Source organism: Electrona antarctica, assembly GCF_951216825.1.
Source record: "Electrona antarctica genome assembly, chromosome: 8".
NCBI classification, from domain to species: Eukaryota; Metazoa; Chordata; class Actinopteri; order Myctophiformes; family Myctophidae; genus Electrona; species Electrona antarctica.
Window position 1 is genome coordinate 18,195,383 of NC_136789.1, and position 22,500 is coordinate 18,217,882.

The 22,500-nt window shown below is 45.2% G+C and overlaps 1 protein-coding gene across 1 annotated transcript in view; it reads right to left on the reverse strand.

Moving 5' to 3' along the window:
* The window catches only part of LOC306928645 (transcription factor COE1-like), a gene marked incomplete at its 3' end in the record, with an annotated part of 118,890 nt that overhangs the window by 41,381 nt on the left and 55,009 nt on the right, over window positions 1-22,500 (reverse strand). The window contains 2 exon segments of the mRNA XM_079508915.1: window positions 2,516-2,657; window positions 4,074-4,155. Of these exon segments, the coding sequence (XP_079365041.1) occupies window positions 2,516-2,657; window positions 4,074-4,155 (224 nt within the window).

Genomic DNA, 22,500 nt, shown 5'->3' on the forward strand with positions numbered 1-22,500 from the left:
GTGGCCTGGTAATTAAATAAAGAACGACAAAATAAAACAAAATCTGTCATCTATTGAAAACCCATCTCTGTATCCAATCAACAATGTGTCCTTAGTTCTGGGCCTAGCTGTCATAACAGGCGATTGAACATGTGATTAACAACATGTTATGAGCTTGGCTGTTGTAAATGAAGAGATTTGGAGTAGTGGGGGAAGAAAGGAGCTAGGGGACCAAGTATCTTCGCTGAGGGACTCTGGTCAGCAAAATGCTATAGGGTTTAAGCGGTTATTAATCCTGGCTTGTTACTGCACTGGACCTGAGCTCTATCCATGTCAGTGGAAAATAAATCAAGCCAATTAGCATGTAGCCTCGGAAACCCAGACGTTTATATTTCCAGGGAGAAAGCATGTGACTAAGCCTTCAGCAATGTGAGGTGAGGCGTGTTGACCACGGGCAGGGGACAGTCCAGTGAGTCACAAGTCACTCTCTTGTCATGTGTGGTCATCTGAGACTGAGAACGGAAGAGAACCCATCTGTTTAAAGAGTCTCACTTCTGGACTTCATGAAAATGACATGAGGTTCAAGGTAGAAGAGACTGCATCTGTCACTGTCAGTGTGTCCCCTACATACGTATGCACTATGCACATGCACGCACGCACGCACGCACGCACGCACGCACGCACGCACGCACGCACACACACACACACACACACACACACACACACACACACACACACACACACACACACACACACACACACACACACACACACACACACACACACACACACACACACACACACACACACACACACACACACACACACACACACACACACACCTGTAACTGTCTGCGTCCCACCAAAGAAAGTAAGACTGCCAAACCGAGCTAAACTTCCTGAAGTGACATTGGTGTCGGCCCGTGCAGAAACCCACCCACCATGTTCACAGACACAGTAAATGAGGTGTGTGTGTGGTGGTAAGTGATATTTGTTACACCTGGTACAAATTATTTCGAAGTTTGTCATGTACAGTTTTTCGGGTGCGACCCCACAGTCTTAATGGCGTACAAGTTCAACATGCATGATTTCTATACAGAGGACAAATTCTTTCACCGTAAAGTTTAGGAGAGTTCGGAAAAAGGCAGTTCTCCTGAATGCTGGCATTGGGTATGGAAAGGAAAGGAAAGGAAAGGAAAGGAAAGGAAAGGAAAGGAAAGGAAAGGAAAGGAAAGGAAAGGAAAGGAAAGGAAAGGAAAGGAAAGGAAAGGAAAGGAAAGGAAAGGGGGGCATTTGCATTTCTTTCACCATAGCAAGAGCTACATTCATGGTCTGGAGAGGGTGTTTTTATTTTTATTTTTTGGGGCAGGGGCTCAAGACCCCTTTGATGTCTATGAGTGCACGTGCCTGCAACACACAGGAAGGTAGATATTGTCACTGTCGGGGCAGAAACCTTCAATCTCCATATTTCAATTTTGTATTTTTTCTCTCTCTATAGATTAACACCCTACTACCAAAGTAGCTAAAATATCCCAGTAAGACGATGCACCCTCAAGCTTACAATGCTTCACAATGCGAGACCTTGAGCTTGTAGCTTTGCTACAGTATTTGTGTCAGCCTGTGGGTTTATGAATGTCGAACCCATGAAAAGCATTAACAAGTGACTAAATAATAACTACATTGGACAATGAAAAGTATTCTGGTGTTGGACATATACAATGCTTTCCACCCGGCCAGGCCGTGACAATATGTACTTGAAAGGGTGTCCATGTCCATCTAGCTCTCTGTCAGTCAGTGTGTTTGCTATTCTAATCCCAACCATGTGTCAACCTATTGTTTGTGTTAGCATCTATAGCTAATCCCACGTCAAACCAACAATAAGAGCTCATGCTGAAGAGCCGGCGCGCGCACACGTGTGTGTCTGTGTGAGTGGGTGTGTGTGTGTGTGTGTGTGTCTGTGTGAGTGGGTGTGTGTGTCTGTGTGAGTGGGTGTGTGTGTCTGTGTGAGTGGGTGGGTGCATATGGTTTCAGAGAGGTTTTCACTTGTCAAAGATTACACCCTCCAGTCTGCTTTGTGTGTGAAAAGGAAGCCTAATGATATTAGACCTGGCAAAGACCACACACACACACACACACACACACAGACACACACACACACTTTATGTCTTTGTTTTAGACAGACACATACACAACCACATCATCGCGCACAGTGTGCAATGTGTGTGTACGTGCGTGTGTTGGATTAGCCAGATGGAGGAGCAGGAATCACCTGATAGGATTAAAACCATCTACCATCTGCTGGCCATGAGGACACACACACACACACACACACACACACACACACACACACACACACACACACACACACACACACACACACACACACACACACACACACACACACACACACACACACACACACACACACACACACACACACACACACACACACACACACACACACACACACACACACACACACACACACACACACACACACACACACCAACAAAAACCTTACCAACAAAAACCTTACCATGCTCTAAGTAGGACTGGGTTCCGTCCGCAGGGTCGAGTCTTCGCGCCCGGCGGCCATGTTTGGAGTTGTTGTGGACGAACATGTTGTCAGAGACAGACAGGACATGTCCCTCTACGCTCACCGTAGTCGACACCACCACCTACAACACAACGGTGAGTTAGACAAAGAGGTTGTGCATCAACAGTGGGACTTCTCAGTAGAGGGCTGAACCCCAAACTCCAGTACACACATCAAAAACAGGACTCAAAAGCCACAAACGGTAGCACATCCCCAGCATCCATATTCTGGGGGGGAACATTAGCCGAATGAAAGTAGATGAAATTAGACGATCTACAAGTAACAAGGTTGTGTTGCATTGCAACTTGCAAGTGAAGTTTTGGCGAAGAGATTTGGTGTAGAAAATGAGACCAAGTATAGAGCCAACTCAGGTCCAGTTCGCTAAGTCTACATGTTTTTGTCTTTTTAATTAACACCCATAATTTCACTGGGTCCACTGTGTGTGTGTGTGTGTGTGTGTGTGTGTGTGTGTGTGTGTGTGTGTGTGTGTGTGTGTGTGTGTGTGTGTGTGTGTGTGTGTGTGTGTGTGTGACTGTGTGTGCGTGCACGCGCATGCATTATCTGTCCGCTGTTCGATAGTTCCTGATGAGTCCGGCCCTTAATTACCTCCCAGCGAAACAGGGCTGTCTGTTTTTGGTTCCACTACAATAGAACTGCACAATTAGAGCCAGAGATACTGTCATACACACATATACACACTCCCTCTGCCTCACACATGCATGCACGCACGTACAAACGCGCACTCACACACACACACACACACACGGTCGCACGCACACACACGTGCAGCAGTAATAAATCTATCAGTATCTGGTGGGCGCCTGGTATCTGCACTCAGACTCAAGTGGTTTCTTCCTGATTGTGTTGTGGTGTTGAAGATAAGAGAACAAAGACTGCTCTGCTCTCATTCACCACCTCTCTGTGTCTCTCCTCACTCACACTCACACACACACACACACACACACACACACACACACACACACACACACACACACATAAGCACGCACGCACACTCGCACACACACACTTAATTTTTGTTACAAAATTGCGCTGTCATGAACGAACCCTCGAACATTCTGCCAAATAGCTGATCTACAAGTTCACAACACTTGTAGGCTATATCGGCAGGGAGAAACGTCTTGTAGCTTGTAGATCAGCTATTTTCACAATGTCAAAATGTTAAAAAAAATGATTAGACAAACAAATATTTGTAATTAAACGGGAAAACTTTGGTAGAACAAAAACACAAAAAGTAAGGTATGCACTTCTTTCTCTCTCTCTCCTTCTCTGTCTCCCCCCCCCCCCCCCCCCTCTCTCTCTAGTAATGAAAGAGGCACAGGAAATACAACGACACAGAGAGAGAGAGAGAGAGAGAGAGAGAGAGAGAGAGAGAGAGAGAGAGAGAGAGAGAGAGAACGACACAGACAGACAGTGGTGGTGAGGTTACTCTATTAAAATGCCGTTCTAGGACAAACATTTACTAAGCTCATAAAGTTACCTGGAACCTCCTCATGTCTCGTGGGTTCCCAGCGTTCTTTAGGCAGTTCTGGTTGCACTTGAGGAAGAACTTGAGGAAGAACCTGGTGACAAAGAAGAGGAGGACAAAAGCAGGTGTGAGCACACAAGGAATTAAAAAACATCAGCAACGTCACCACCAAAGCCAGTGGTGTAAAGTAACTGGATTGATTGATTGATTGATCATTTTATTAGACAATAAGATGCAAACAGTACAGGGTACAGTCAAGCACAGCATTGGTCCAAAAGGACAGCACCGAAGAAAGACCTTGCGGTCTTGTTTCCATTCGGGTCCCATGCATTCATTCACAATGACAAGTAAAGAGTGACAACAAACAATAAGTTTCTCAAACACATTAAATCTACATGTACTCAAGTACTGTACATACACAGTACATACACTACAAATATTGTAGGTTTACTCCACTACAATTATTTGACAACTTTAGTTACTAATTATAGAACTTTACTTTGTAGATTTTCATTATTATTACAAAGCACTTCAGCCCTACATACATTTCAGCCATTTGAAAATATCTTCAAAAGATTTTTTACGTTTTATACATTTGAAAACCTGTGAAATGGAACATTCTTCCTAATTAATACTTGGTACTTTAAGTACATTTTGATGCCAATACTTTTTGTACTCAAGTACATTTTGAATTTCTGACTTTTACTCGTAACAGAGTGTTTCTTCATTGCAGTATTGATACTTTTACTTAAGTAAAACCTTTGAGTACTTTTCCCACCACTTGTAAAAAACCACCACATCACCATAGCACCACATGAACCACCGTTCTTTTGTTCAAAGTTTTGCATAATCCCGTCAGTGGCAACATGCCGCGCACCCCTGTTTGGGTGCTTTGGTCTCTCTATACCATCTTGTGTGTTCCGATTAGCCCCCCCCAACCCCCCCCCCCCCCCAGACTATACACGGTCCGACGCGCACGTGGTTCCCCCTGATCCCAGCCCTAGAAATCACTCAAATCATTTGTAAGCTGCGCCGACCATATGTCATTGTTTCATAGAAATGTAAGAGTGCAGAGCAGACCCTGCAGATGGCTGTCACACGCACACAAACACGTCCAGCTTGTGTTTTCCCTTGGAGCCAGCTGGCAGGAGCAACGCTGCACATATGTACACGCACATATACGTACACGCATGCACGCTCACACACGCGCGCACACACGCACACGCACACACACACAAGGTTGGGCGAAACAAAGATGTCTTCAATACTGCGTTGCTGTTTTTTTTAACTGTAGCTTACAGTAAAATCATCAGTGATAATTTAATGAACAAGACCTAACCAAAATTACCCTAATTGTTCTGTAATTTAGACCACTTGTTCTCATGTCGCCTGGTTTGGTTTGAATCCTCAGAAAACTCTCCTCTGTTCAATAAATGCATGATGGTACAATACAGTAATACTGCGTTTCCACATAGTGTAGCAGCCCAGCACAGCCTCGCACGACCCAGCACCCAAAATATCTCTTGATTCAATGAAGGGGCACGGCCCAGGTAAGATTCATAATATCTTCTGATTCAATGAAGGACGGGCACGGCTCAGGTAAGATTAATAAAAAACATCATTTTAACACTTTCTGTACACTTATATAAATACATTTTGGGGGGGAACATGGCACCATCATTAAAGGTTTCATGACATTAATTTTCATTTATTTTTATTTTTTATTTTAGGTTTCAATTACACCCAACTTTGAACATTCAGTGGATTTTCTGTGGTCTGGGGTTTTCTCTATGTGTTCTGAAGCCGTTTGAGCCACAATGAAAACAAGCAAAACAGTGAAAACAGTGACATATGCTGGCAAATTCCATTGACATATATGGGATTTGCAGGCTGTGACATCACAGTCAGCAGGACAATCAGAGCACTTGTTTGAGCCAGAAAACCACAGACCACAGAAAATCTACTGAATGTTAAAAGTTCAGGTTTTTTGGGTGCAATTGAGCTCAGAAAACCTAAACAAATTAGGAAAAAAATGTTATAACTTTTTTTTATAATTTTACAATCCCTTTAAGTTTGCTTGTCTGTGACGCTGGCGTGTAGACTGTCACTGCTGTATCTTCTATCTCTCTACTATCTTTGACTTTGTTTGTCTGTCGCTCTAATTTAGCTATGGGTCGACGGTGCTATTATTCGCTGTTAGAAAATGTTCGGGTGGTCTGATCTCTGCCTTGACCCTCTCACGTCAAAACAGTTCTCAATGTTTACAACTTGACTTGACAAGACATGTGGACATGGAACCAGAGAGAGGGGGAAATACACCACCAGAGTGATGTGATGAGTGATCGGGCAAACGTGTGTTCACTCCTCCGTAAATAAATAGCAGTTATGTTGCACGACGATCTTTGCTGCATGTCTCTCCCCGTCTCTCTCTCTCCCCGTTTCCTCTCTATATACACTGTAATCTATAAATAAAGGCAGAAAAGCCCCCAAAATATCTTAAAAATACAAACGACGACTAAAACGAAGCCAAAAATCACACCCATGTGAAGTGAGGGGCATTAAGATCATCATACATCATCTCAATCCGGCCAATTCGAATTTGCGTCCTCACCTTCGTCTTCAATGCTTGTGTTTACATTGTTTGTTTACACTGTGTGTTTAACACTCAAAACTGGCCATTCATTATCAATGGCATTTCATTTTTGTGTTGGGACAAACACTCAAAACTGGCCATTCATTATCAATGGCATTTAATTTTTGTGTTGGGACAAACACTCAAAACTGGCCATTCATTATCAAAAACATTTAATGTTTGTGTTAGGACAATGTTTGTGTTTACACACGCACCCTCAAAGCTGGACATATAGGGAGGGGGTATCTAAAAATCTAAAGACAATTTCGTCAACAAATAAAAACTAGCCTAAAATGATAGGGAGGGGTTAGATGGTGGGGGGGAGGCAGTAAAGTATGCGGTTCACTATCTCTCCTCCCCTCTCTTTAGCTTCCTCTCCATTGCTTTCTCTCTCTCGCATACAGAGAATGTATGTATGTGCATGAACCTCAAGTACATGCGTGTGTGTGCGTGCGTGCGTGCGTGCGAGGGTGAGTGTGTGGGTGTGACGGCGCGGCGCGGCCCACTGGCAGGTCTGAGTGTACAGAAGCAGGCGTTAATGAGCTGGGGTCTCGTTTGGAACGGCGGGGCTGTGGATCCCGCATGGCTAATTACCCTGACCCCTCGACCCCCGGGTGACAGCCTATATCACAGCGGAGGACAGACACAGTGACCCCTGTTGACCCGCCACTGTCTAGCGCTCCTCACAGCGCTAGCATAGCATGGCGCTTTAACACTGCGTTCAGCACCTTGTTCAACCCCTCTGCATGCCGCACAACACCATGCTTTAACTCGGAGTGTTTGAAGATGCTGCTCGGAAACCTCTCTCTCTCTCTCTCTCTCTTTCTTTCTTTGTTTACTTCATATTTTCTTTCTTTCTCAGTTTCCTCCTGTCTCTGGGTCTCGAGAGGTCTCGAGAGGTCTCGTCTCTTACTCTTTCTCCCTTTCTTTCTCTCTCTCTCTCTCTCACGCATGCACGCACACACACACACACACACACACACACACACACACACACACACACACGCGCACACACACACACACACACACACACACACACACACACACACACACACACACACACACACACACACACACACACGCACACACACACACACACACAAGACAAGACAAGACTATGTGCGCGTGAAACACGAAAAGGCCCAACGTACAGTATGTAGTCTTGCAAAGTGGGAGTTCTAGCCCCCTGAACGAACACTCCTCTCCTCCCCTGTCAACATTTCGGTTGCGCTCTAGCAAAGGCACTTAAGAAAGGAAATGTTCTTTGCCGAGTTCTACAGCCACAGTCTGCAAAGCCATACTATGTAAAGGCTCTTCAACCTGCGGCAGGAGCTTAGGAGTTTAGGAGGACGGTGAAACCTTGCTCTTGTTTTAGCAAGCCAACCTCCGTTGTCAGAAAAAAAAAACGTGTAAAAATGGTTCCGTGCCCAGAGAGGTCAGACCACCTCAGCGCTGAGATTTAAGCAACTTCTAGTTATCCTGACTAACCAAAGTAAAGTAAACTCAACGCACTTTTTTACTTGCATATTTTCTCCCCAATTTAGCCGTTATTGCCGATTCATTCCTCGCCACGCACACACGTCTGTGTGTTGTCACTGTGGTGACTGAACCTGCTAGTGAGGAGCCCCCACTGGGAGGACGTGGGTCCTCCGTCCTACTTCTCCCAGCCCGTAGGAATACGTGCAGTGACAAGCCGCACAGCTCCCCTCCCCCAAACACGGGCCAATGGCCGGTCTATATGCGAACACGCCATTTTGGAAAGAACTTGGGCCCCTTCCCTACTTCCTTCATTCTATGTGCACAGGGCATATAGAAGCTCGACAAAGACAAATGCAGCACGGTGGATTCGAATCCCTAGACTATATGTTGAGAATGTTAAAAAAAGGAAAAATAAATATCTGATCTAGATCAGCTACTTTCGCTGCGCACCAACCATCGTACAACTATGCACAACTAAAGTTATCTTTCTAACTAACCTAACTCCAAAGTACACAGAAACTAGAGAGGTCTAACCAAAGGCAAGAAAGACATCAAAGTGCCGTGTTAATGAGGCCGAAATGTGTGTCATGTATAGTTCCTCTAAGAACTTTCCGTGGTGATTCATTCCCAGGGTTTTTACCTTTCTTATATTATTATCAAATTAGGTGGCATTCACCTTAGATCCCTGTCTATTTTGAGATTCTCTGTCTTCAATCGTTTTCAAGCTCGTAGCGCGCCACCGAGTGGCGCGCTACGAGCTTGTAGGTCTGCTATTTAAAAAAAAATCGAAGAACGACTGACACAACATAGCTTTTTCAGAAAACTGTCAGGATGTAGAAGACATTTTTAGAATCTGATCTCAGGTCAAAATGGGTTAATGCATACAGAATTGATATCACTGCTGTCGGGTGGAAACCTTGTATGTCAAAAACGCTTCCTTTTTTTATTAGTATTTCGAAAACATTTAATTTTGTTTGAAAATAGCCGATCTGCAAGCTCACAACGCAATGCCTCTGTGAGCTTGTAGCTCTGCTGTTTTCACTACTATAGTGTGACACTCTTGTACAGTATGATGAAGTAGGGCAGTGGTTCTCAACCAGTGGTCCGGGGACCACCGGTGGTCCGGGAGGGGGTTCCAGATGGTCCCCATGCAAAATGATGAAGAGTTGGTAACCAAATGGACCCTTATTAGATCTTTAACTCTTGAGACTGTAAAAGGAAACCAAATGGACGGTTTCATTTTACACTCTCAAGTGTTAACTTATTATTAAACATCTGCATTACTTATTTACACAATAGAGAATGACAGAATAATTGTTATTTTGATCAGCGTTTCCCTGTTATCTCTCTTATGGTACCAACATCAGTACAGCATGGAATTGTGGACAAATTCGTATCCAACGATAATAAAATATTGTAGGTTTTGAGTCTGAGAGGCTAAATGTCATCAAATGGTGGTCCTTGTAGGGCATTCATTCATTCATTCATTCATTCATTCATTCACAGGAAACACGCAGGAAAATAAAACATGGAGATACAAGGTTTCTGCCCGACTGCAACAATATGCCATCCCGAACCCCCACACACTCTCTGCTGACCCCAGCTCTGACATCATCAGTGCCATTACAAGACCACGAACGCACGCATGCACACGCACAGACACACACACAAACACACACACACACACACACACACACACACACACACACACACACACACACACACACACACACACACACACACACACACACACACACACACACACACCTTTTGCTTACACGGAATTGATAGGGTGGTCCAAGTCACTGGTCGTTAAGAGGCCTCCAATTAAACAGGGGCAATTATCAGAGACTGTATGAGCATGGAGGAGGGGAACACACACATGCACGCACACACGTGCACGCACGCACACACACACACACACACACACACACACACACACACACACACACACACACACACACACAGCTTATATCCCTGAGTCCGGTCATGTTCTAGTGATAACAGTGCGGTTGACCTTTTGTTATATTGCGAGCAGTATCTCACACGCACACACACATGCACACACGCACACACACACGGAGAGAGGAGCTTGAGGACATGAAAATAAGTACGATTTGGGGGTCGGACTGACCACTACTATACATCACATGCCATGGTTAAAGGGGAATACCACCCATTTTCAACATTGAACTATATGTCATTAATATACCCCTTCTGTTTAGCCTATAGAACTGGAGGTCTAGAACTTGGGGTCATGTGATCAGTGCCATCATGAAGGTGTACACCTCTGTGAATTCAGGGTTAGGGTTAGTTCAAATAGCTCAGAGGATGTTAGGCTTATGTTACCAAAAACTTCCTGTGTCTATTTATACATGTAGGCTATTGATATCACTCTCCTTAATGGTTAAATTGGACACAACAGACACATAGATAGCAACCAATTTGTATAAATTATGTCAGCTGCACACAAAAACGTATATAAATATATCCTCAGGTTCTATAGTCACAGTCTAGTCAACCACAGTGTGATGCTATGTTCTTAGCATGTTACCCATGATACAATATGCTAAAGTTTATTTATTTAATGTTTTTCTTTCTTTCTTTCTCTTTCTTTCTTTCTTTCTTTCTTTCTTTCTTTCTTTCTTTTTTTCTTTCTTTCTTTCTTTCTTTCTTTCTTTCTTTCTTTCTTTCTCAGCTTGCTAGCTTGCAGCATAGCAGCGAAAGGCCCGCTTCCATTCATTATTCAGAGGCTGAGATGGCAATTATGGCTCCGAGCACAACTAGCATTAATATTTAATATACAAGACTAACACAGACCTGGAAGGACAGAAAGGAGAAGGGGGGGAGAGAGAGAGAGAGAGAGAGAGAGAGAGAGAGAGAGAGAGAGAGAGAGAGAGAATTAGTAGAATTATAGTAGCATCCTCTGCCCCCCGCCCCCACCTTTTTCCTGAAAATATACCTTTTGCTGCTACTGAGCTTTGATATGTATTGAATTGTATTGTATGTGTTTTTACTGATCAATTGAGCACAATGGACCACAATGGAAACAAGCTCCCTGAGGCTTTTTGTGTAATCTGTGGTCTGTCTCGCTTATTTTAACTGTACTTTATGAACAAAGTTTGATTTGATTTAGATCTTTTTAGCATAACTTTGACTGCGCTACTTGTACTGGTAGCACACTTGTTTCTACTATTCAATCAATCAATCAATCAATCAATCAATCAATCAATCAATAAAAGCAGTGTGGGCCCAGGCGGTGGCGTAACCGTCTGGGCACCCGACTGGTAATCCAGTCGCAGTGTGCCGCGGGTTCGACTCCCGAGCCCGACACGGCCTTTACTGCATGTCTTCCCCCATCTCTCTCCCGTTTCCTGTCAGCCTACTGTCTGTCCCTTCAAAAACCAATAAAAAAAGGCGTAAGCCGCAAAAAAATATCTTTAAAAAAATAAAGAAAATAAAAATAAAAGCAGTGTGGTTTCCTGTTACAACATGGCACGAAAAGAACAGATGCCCAGAAAAGAACAGATCCACAATGTGACGCTTAGATCTGTTATTGTTGTCACACTATAGGCATTATATACTAGTACAGCGAGGCTTTCAGAAAGCAGAGGAGAATGTTTCTAGAACTCTGCTGTCACTTAAAACAGCAACAATGCCAACAGGGCAAGGGGTGACATCCGGGGGAATTCCAGCATTCTGCGGAGTGAGTGCATGTGTGCATGTGTGCGTGCGTGTGTGTGTGTGCGTGCGTGTGTGTGTGTGTCTGTGCGTGTGCGCTGTGCACATGTGCAGGTTTTCGCGTGTGCGTGTACACCGTCTGCAACTGTTTGTGTCCGTTTGTATTCCCTCAAGGCTGAGCTTATGTCCACAGCCAAGAAAAACAATGCTGCCTCGTAGAAAAAAAAGTTCGAATTTTCCATCACTCGTATACGCACACACACACACGCACGCACACGTGCACACACACACACACACACACACACACACACACATACACACACACACACACACACACACACACACACACACGCATGCAGGCAGATCATGCATGATGTGCTAGCAGCAGCGTGTTCCTGCTGACAGGTGGAGAATTTCATCGCTGTTGCGCGCAGAAACCTCTCATCTCCACGTTTGAACCTTTTATGTGTTTTTTTTTTCTCGTAGATTAACGCCCTAGTTTTGTCACGCTACGGTAGCAGCGGAAAAAATAACCGCAGGCCGTGACACGTTTTGCCGGTTTGGAGCTTGTAGATCGGCGATTTTATTTGGCAACTATTGAATTTGAATCCTGAAAAGTAACAGTTTTCTGGACGTATGAGGTTTCCACCCGAAAAGAACGGTTTGGTACAGACACTGAACAAAAGATCACTGCCTGTTGTTCCTACTGCTCTCCCCCTCTCTCTCTCCCTCTCTCCCTCCCTCTCTCTCTCTCTCTCTCTCTCTCTCTCTCTCTCTCTCGCTTCTTAGATGTCTTATTTTCCCCTGTCTGCCGAGGTATTTGCTGCAGCTTTCAGAGTGATAGCTTTAACTTGCCTCTCTCTCTCTCTCTCTCTCTCTCTCTCTCTCACACACACACACACACACACACACACACACACACACACACACACACACACACACACACACACACACACACACACACACACACACACACACACACACACACACACACACACACACACACACACACATCGCTGAAGGACACAAGCCAATGTTGCATTACACTAAATACACAAGGATCACATCAAGGAAACCATTTAGAGAGATTATGATAGAAGTGAAAAGGATCGCTCTCTCTGACTGTCCTTCTCGGTCTCTTTCAGATCAATCACTTCAATCCATGGTTATGTATAGGCAGGATAAAACACTCACAACAGTAGACACAATTTACAATCTAGGCATTTAGATCTAGACGCTCTGATTCAGAGCGACATTATAAATAAGCAATAAGCAAGGTAACCACATCCATCAAAAGGCAGACTGTGTATAGTGTATCGGTAAAGTAGGATAAAAGGTAAACCAAGACCCTAGCATCGGTCTAGACTAGAGTCTAAACAATACTATCAAAATGATAATCTGAAACTGTTCATTGAAACTACACCGGGGGAAACAATGAACCTATAGCATCTGTCTAAAGTCTAAACTAAGACGCCTGAGGGCGAGAAGCGACCTTGAGGTTGCGTGCTCTGGCCATATATGAAGCATGTCTTGAGTTGAGTGTACAGGGTTTGATGAGGTCAGATCAACATATGGAATGTCAGAACAGGTCAGCTCCATATATGGAGATCTAAGGGTGGCAGCGGTGGTAGTGTCTAGTGTGTACAGCGTTTGATGAGGGCCCAGGTAGGGCCGGGCCTTAATTTTCAGGTCTATTGAGAAATCTAGTTTTCGCCGGCTGCCGGGCGCAGCTGCACTAATAACGTCTAGAGTTTAAATGGACAGGTATCAGTCAAAAGGACATCGAAGAGGAAGGATGGATGGATCAACATACAGTATGGAATGTCAGAACAGGTTCTGACATATCCATATACTAATATTGATGACATCAGGAATCTCCATATATGGGCTTAATTGCGACAGCAGGTCGCATTTACTATGATCCCTGATTTACTATCATCCCTGATGATGTCATAGTGATGTCACGAGATCTGGGCAGTGTGGGCACAATGTATGGGGATTTTGAGTGATCAACCCTGATGATGTCATAGTGATGTCACGAGACCTGGGCACAATATATGGGGGCTTTCCCCATGTATGGAGATTGACGAAAAACGCACGATTCCATAGTTAACTGCGACCTTTGGTCGCAATAACATGGCCTCTAAATTACATTGTAACCTTTGCATAAGTCTGCATGGTCGTACTATGGGCTGAGGTGGAGTCTGAACAGATGAATCTATTTAACTCTGAAGTGTACACAAGCATTTGTTACAGTTTGTACTCTATCACAATTACGACACAATTAAGAGCACCACAAACGGATAACAGTAAACTGTTTGTGTGCGTGCGTGCGTGAGTGCGTGCGTGCGTGCGTGCGTGCGTGCGTGCGTGCGTGCGTGCGTGCGTGCGTGCGTGCGTGCGTGCGTGCGTGACAGAGGGTGCTTTATCAGTGTTTGACATTATTGACCCTCCTTACAGTAACATAAGTGGATATTCTCTCTAGTGGTGTTTTCCCGTTCTTTTATCGTGCCCATTACGACGACTGGGACATCCTCTGCACACTTCCTATCTCCCTAATATCTACAGTATACGGGATGACTCTCCAGACTGTCAACTTCCTGCTTCCTGAGCCCTTTGTTATTGTTGTCTTTGTGGATGACATGGGATCCTCAGCGTGGCTGTCAGGGCTGGTCGTACCCGAGGGAAACGGATCCTGTCTGGACAGCCAACACAAGGAAACGGGAGACTGTCAGGTACTAGTAAGTACTAGTTTACAGGGGTGGGCTTTGACGATGGAGAGGGCCACTATAGTTCCACACTCACTCACTCAGCACATAGAGGGCCACATTGCATATAACTGTTGTAGCAAAAATAGCTGATCTGCGACGCGTTTTGAGCTTGTAGAGCAGGAGTCAGCCCAGCTCCTAATCCAGACAACAGTCTTGTCAAAACTTGACTATTGTAACTCCCTCCTTACTGGCCTACTGGCATGTGCACTTAAGCCTCTCCAACTGATCCAAAATGCCGCAGCTCGCTTGGTCTTCAACCAGCCAAAATTATGACATGTCTCCCCCCTTCTCTGCTCCCTCCACTGGCTCCCGGTCGCTGCCCGCACAGAATACAAAACTCTGATGCTGGCATTCAAAGCAACCAAAGGTATGGCTCCCCCATATCTTGCAAGTATGATTGAACCCTACAAACCCTCCCGCGCACTCAGATCAGCCAACGCAGGGAAGCTGGAAGTACCCTCACTAAAAACGCTGGGACAACGCTCCACACGTCCCAAACTCTTCTCCCTTCTGGCTCCAAAACTGTGGAATGCACTTCCCGTTGCAGTCAGAACTGCAGCATCACTCCCAATCTTCCACCGTAGTCTGAAAACCCACCTTTTCAGACTCCATCATGGCCCGTAGCACTTACCCTACCCCCTTAGATAGCACTATTTGTAGACTTAGATAGCATTTGATACAGACTTATAGCATGTTATGTAGACCGCACTAGAATTGCATTGTATGTAGTCATAGCAATTCATAGTACATATGTATAGCACTAGAATTTCGCGGGCCTTCGGCCCGCTCATCCCAGAGTTGCGTTGCCCCGCGTTGCGATACAGAAGTCCACAGGTACAGAAGTCCACAGTGACACGCGTTGTATGCAGCTGTTTTGTGTTGCAGCGCGTGCGCGCGTGTGCGTGTAGTGTTGTTGGTGTTGTTGTGATCCATATATGCGCCTTGGTTGCGTTGAAGTTATATAGGGTGAAAAGCGTGAAATGCACAGGCTCATGTTACATCGCTGCTGGCTGCCACTGCCACTCTCTCTCTCTCGCTCTCTTCTCTCTCCTCCCTCGCTGGGGGGGGGGGGGGGGGGATTAGTTGCGCTGCCTTCGACAGTGCTATACTTCTCCAGCAGCGGTGCAGAGCCGAGAGAGTGACACATTCTTTTGGATGTAAACTGCGCAGCGTTTAGCTTTAAAGATCGGATTGTGTAGTCGCACCGGTGCTACAAAGTGAATTGTACAACTTGCACGGTGATATGTGAAGTCGCAAATGCGAGTACGTAGTCGCACTGTCGAGCCCTGTGTAGTGTAGTGCAATTTGCGCTGCATCGCGCGGCGATCCAAATCCCCCCCCCCCCCGCGCGCGCGCGCGCACACACACACACACACACACACTGTACGTAGCTTTTTGTTGTTGCAGCGCGCGCGTGTGCGTGTGGTGTTGCTGTTGTTGTTCGTATCCATATATGCGCCTCGGGTGTGGGGATCGCCATGTGAGGGGGCTAGCCAATAAGGGCCCTGTGTTGCATGTGGAGAATGGTGTAGGTTAGTGTGTGTGGTGTAGCCGAACGGGGTGGTGAGAACATGAGGGGGATGTAGCACAGCAATCGGTGACCCCTACATTAAGCTGTGTTGCTCCCAAGATGCAGTGCAAATGCGTGTTGTAGCAACCGTAGCCAATGGGAAAACAGGATGCAGTGTTGCCAGGTCCGCGAATTGTAAGCGAGTTGTAAGTAGCGTGTTGAATGGCATTTTTTCTGGGCTTGTTTTCATAGACGTGGCAACAAATTAGGCGGGGGTGTCGGTGCTTGTGGCGTGTTTGTGTTTATTATTTATATTGATATTGTTTGCGAGTGTGGACGGGAGCCGGCTTTAGTGGCAGTGCGATGACAATTTTTACGCGGGTGGTGTGGAGTGTGGCCGAGCGGCGCGACATTAGGAGATAGGGAACGAACGACGCGGAGGGTAAGTGTGTGACGTGTTAGTGTGTTGTTGCAGTGTGTGTTGCAGCGTGTTGCAGCGTGTCAGTGACGTAGTAGCTGGTGACTTTCTTTTCGTGGTTCGGGCTTTGGGGACACCTTCTCAAATGTATAATAGATAGTATAGTATACATGTATAGTTTATATGTATAGTTTCATTATATAGATATTCCACTGTTACGTTCTTAGCTTACGCATGTTTCATGATAAATACTTTTTATATATGTGATGTATTGCCATGCTTTTTGTTCTTGCTTAATGTAAATCGCTCTGGATTAAGAACGTCTGCTAAATGCCTAAATTGTAAATTATAAATTGTAGCTATTTTTTGCTATTATTTGAATTGAAATCCTGAAAAGACAATAGCATTTTAATACTACTCATAAAGCTACTAATTTAGACTCAAGTAACTAAAGCGGGTCATATTTGCATGTTGTAACAGCTATAATCAATAATATATCAGTACTCTGATATTAACCTCAGGCCGCCAGTTGCCCATGTAGGTACCAGTAGGTACTAGTGGCGCTGCTGACGCACATCAAGGGTCTGATTTTGACACGAACTCAACTAGAAAGCAGTGGTGGAAACTGAAAGTAACTAACATTTATTCAAGTACTGTATACTTAAGCAGAGCAGATAGAGTTCCTTCCTCCCCGATACGTTTTTCTAACTCTTGCACTATAGCTAGCATTTAGTCTCTGTCGGGTGCAAACCTCATGATGTAGCAAAATAGCAAAAGCAGCAGATCGACAAGCTCAAAGCGCTCGAGCATGTAGATCTGCTACTTTTGATGCTTTTGTGTGACACTGTAGTGCATGTGATCAAGTAAGGCACTGATTTACCAATATGGAGATAAGAGGTTCCTGCCCGGCAGCAACCATTTGTTCCTTTACATCCACACAGAGAACTAATGTATTCAATCACGTTCCCCATCCCAAAGCAAATTCCAACGAGCCCCAACATTCGCCTCTGGATTATTTCATTGGTGACAGAAAGGCATGGGAGTTTATGTTGGCACGGTGCGCGCTGCGGTGCTAACACCAGCACAACATTTACTACATCACTGTCTGTCTGTGGGACGGGATGGTTGAGTGACAGCATGGTGACAACATGGACGACTGTAGTGTGTCTCTGAAATACACTGAGACAGACAGAGGAGCATGCACCGGTGTGACACGCACTCACACACGCACTCAATCTTTCTCAAATTATGTGCAAAAGGAGATACATGGCAGCACATGAGCAGTGCGGTAAGTCAGAGAAAGAGTGCGTGCGTGCGTGCGTGCGTGCGTGCGTGCGTGCGTATAAGACAGCACTACATGAGTGAGTGAGTGAGTGAGTGAGTGAGTGAGTGAGTGAGTGACTGACTGACTGGCTGACTGACTGACTGACTGGCTGGCTGAGAGAGGGGGGGGGGGAGAGTGGTCGGAAGTGTAAAAAAAAGAAAGACGTAAGACACAGAGGGAAAGGAAGGAGTGAGAGAGAGAGAGAGAGAGAGAGAGAGAGAGAGAGAGTGCGAGAACAAGACTTATAAGAGCGAGCGAGCGAGCGAGCGGAGCCTGAACGAGCGACAAGTTACTTTCCATAATGACGGTTGATATGCAGAGGGGTAATTGATAGCTGAGACGCACGCGGCCCCCCTCCAAAAAAAGAAAAAGAAACACAGCCCGGCTTGGCTGTCAATCACGGCTCATCTCCCCGGAGATATGCTAATGACGGTGATGATGAGGGCCTGGGCTTCATATCGCTATCATTACTATTAATGCTGTCATTGTTGTCATCTTCTTCTCCTCGCGTTGGGACTGACAGAGGCCAGGACAGGACAGGGCTATAACTACCTGGATATACTGTACATTACTGTATGTCGGGACTGGCAGTAGTGGGTTGGATTGGGGGTAAAAGTTATATAGGCTGTACAGTCTGAACTTCACTGCACAGTTCGTACACTTCATTGTATGAGGAATAGTGACAATAGCCCATCGTCCAGCTCACAATGCATCACGTTGCGACATCGCGTATAGCCTGTCCATAGGCTATTTTAAAAATATTTTTAAAAACCAAAGGTGACAAAGCTTTTCAGGTTGTAGTGGCCAAACTTTAGAATGCTCTTCCACTAGCCCTGAGACTTGCACCCCCTGGGGACATTTAAAAAAAAATAGCCTTAAAACGTTCCTCTTTGAACAAGCGTTTGTGGATGGTTCAACCTGAATGTGCTGATTTATCCTATATTTATTGATTTATCATGCCTGCCCTGTATTGTTATTTGAGTTGAATTGTACAGCAATTTTTATCTGCTTTGTTTTCTTTTTCTTTTGTCTTGTATTTTATTGCATGTAAAGCACTTTGTGAGTCCTCTCTGTGAAAGGTGCTATATAAATAAAATGTATACTTACTTACTATTTTCACCAAAAAGGTTTAGTGTAGAACGAAAGAAGGAGGCCAGTCAGCTAAGTTAAGTACGTATATGGCGGGGGGCAGCGGCTGTCCACCTCTGAACAGCTAAGTTAAGTACGTATATGGCGGGGGCAGCGGCTGTCCACCTCTGAACAGCTAAGTTAAGTACGTATATGGCGGGGGCAGCGGCTGTCCACCTCTGAACAGCTAAGTTAAGTACGTATATGGCGGGGCAGCGGCTGTCCACCTCTGAACAGCGCTCAGCGGGTCAATGGAGACCCAATCAGTCTCCGGCTCCAACTCCGATGTTGCGGATTTTCCCCCTGGACCCACCTGGGGTTTAAGAGGTTAGGGCTCCATTTTCGTCACCGCTAAACCCCTTATCCCTAAACTTAATGAATAGTTAAAATGGCCAGTCTACATGCTCACAACGTGTCAATGTAGATTGGCTAGTTGAACTATTCAAAAATGTTTTTCAAAATAGTAAAAAAAGGCAAAGAAGTTTAGGGATAAGGGGTTTAGTGGTGTCGAAAATGGAGCCCTAAGGGCTCCAATTTCGTCGGGGGGAGCAGGGTGCATCACATGTGAGACTTCAAGGCAGCAGCACATCACTCTTCCATGGGCTATAGACCGTAAGGCCATGAAGCAATATAGAACTGGGCATAACGGGCAACGGATATGGGATCTCTTAACACAATCAGCGCCGGGATTCCTTCAAAATAGGAGCTCTGGGGTGCCGGAAAGACATGGCCGCTTTTACTCTGAAATCCACCCCCCGGAATCAATCCGGGAAAAAAACAGAGAAATAGTTTGCTTTACTTTGCTAGCTTACATTGCTATCGTTTTAATTTATACGATATATGATCCAAAAAGCGTTCATATTTTGAACGAGAGGCGGATGAGGAGCAGAAATGAAGTGCTAGTATATCCATCAGATCAAAACCTCGGAGAGCGCCCTGGATTAGGAGAGACGAGGCATTCTTTCTGCCGCACTAACAGTTAAGTCAACGGGAAGCCAATATGGCCGTAGAGCGAAGGACGGTGGCGAGTGTCCGACTGAAAAATAAAAAAGGAGAAAATTCAGAATATTCTCCCCTCGCCTGATATCATTGAGGATGCGCTAGGACGTGTACACACGTCCAATGCATCCCTCGATTGGACGGAAACGGTTAAAGGCAATGGCACGTGGACTGGTGATTGGTTCAACTATTGTAACGCCCAAACCACACCTACCTGTATGCATAATATATATATATATATATATATATATATAACGAGTAACGGAGGTGTTTTAGGGATTTAGACAGGTAACCAAAATACCAACTTTAGTGGACACCCCTTCCCCACTGCTAAATCCCAAAACAGTGTATTTAGAAAGATCGAACGAAAATGGAGCCCTAAGTGTTTATACCTTGACTAACTCGAGAAAAAAATTTAATTTCTTAAATGAAGAAACTGACCCGTATAGATTTCCACTTGTATTTTACTGTGTATGTATCGACAATGCAGATGTATCAATAAACCTATCCCACCAATCAGACGTTGCAAAACACTAGAACCACAGAGTGGATAATTGGACGTGAGGCGAGGCTATGATGTTCCTATAGGTCAGTGGTCCGTTTTGTTTGTTTGCTCGTTTGTCTGTTTGTTTGGGGGGGGGGGGGGGGGGGGGATTATGACATGTTTAACTGTAGGATAAACATTAGAGGTCTTGGCTGGAGGGAGAAGGAGGAGGGGGGAAGTATAGAAGATATTTGGAGAGAGAGAGAGAGAGAGAGAGAGAGAGAGAGAGAGAGAGAGAGAGAGAGAGAGAGAGAGAGAGACGAAGGCAATGTCAACGGGGGGTCCACCGGGGAGGGGAGGAGAGGGAAGAGGGAGGGACAGAGAGACAAGGGGAAAAAGCGAAGAACGATGGGGGGGGTGTATATTTGAAAGGCTGAAGGCAAACTGTTGAATTATAGATGAGAGGGATTGATTTGGGAGGGAGAGAGAGAGAGAGGAGAGAGAGAGAGAGGGATGAAGAGGGTGGAAGAGACACACACGCACACACGCACACGCACACACACACACACACACACACACACACACACACACACACACACACACACACACACACACACACACACACACACACACACACGGATCTCAAATCTATAAAGGTCTATTTTCAGTGCCTCTGTCTCTGTTCAGCTCTCAAACACAACGTGTGCCGATTAAGAGCTAACAACAGTATAGCAATGCTATACATTGTAGGGACTCAGGGCTGTGTGTGTGTGTGTGTGTGTGTGTGTGTGTGTGTGTGCGTGTGTGTGTGTGTGTGTGTGTGTGTGTGTGTGTGTGTGTGTGTGTGTGTGCATGTACATGCGTGGGTGCGTGTGACCTAAGGAATAATTCATTTTTCTAAAGACTGGAAAGGGAGCTAGAGAGAGAGAGAGAGAGAGAGAGAGAGAGAGAGAGAGAGAGAGAGAGAGAGAGAGAGAGATGGGGAGGTGATGAAGGGAGTGATATCGACATAAACCTCTTTTTCCTCTCTACTCCTGTCTCATCCTCTCTCCATCACACACACACACACACACACACACACACACACACACACACACACACACACACACACACACACACACACACACACACACACACACACACACACACACACACACACACACCTTCCTTCCTTCCTTCCTTCCTTCCTTCCTTCTTTCCATGGATGTCCGATATTGACTTGTTGGTCGATATTCCGATATTGTTCAACTACTAATTTCTGATACATACCAATATCAACCGATATCGATATATGCGTGCCTTTTCACCAAAAGTTAACTAATTGTCAGGTAACAACATCGTAGATGTTTGACAGTGCAGAAGCATATGATATATTGCCTTGATGCATACAACATTAACGAGCATCAACGAGCGTCAGCTGCAGAGACACACGCACCTTCCCTCTGCAGTGCTCTAATTTGAAAGTAACTGAAGTCCGTCTCATTTTTATCCAAAAGCCCTTGAATATGATGGAATATGATTAAGGATTACTGTGGCTCAAATACGGTAGGCTCAAATTCATATACACACCATACAGTAAGAACTCCTCTAAATTCTAAAAAAAAAGAAGAAAAGAAAACGATACGGATATTTTCCGATATAAATGTTTGACGAATTTGTCGGCCGGTAATATCAGACATTCTTCCTTCCCTCCTTGTTTCCTTCCTCTCATCCTCCTTCTATCTCTCCATCCATCCCCCTCTCCCCTTCCTCCTCCCATTTCTCTGCCATCATTAGCAGGAGTAAGGCCTTGTAAATATGTATACGTATGTGTTTGTGTCGGGGCACATGCGTGCGCCCGCACATGCGTGCGCCCGCACGTGTGTGTACGTGTGTGTGCGTGTGCGTGCATGCGTGCGTGCATGCGTGTTTGCATTTATTATGTACGTGCCTACTACAATACAGTGTGTTTCTGCGCACATGCCTATACTGTTAGCATGTTTGCATGCGTGAGCGCTGTGCCTCTTCCCGCCT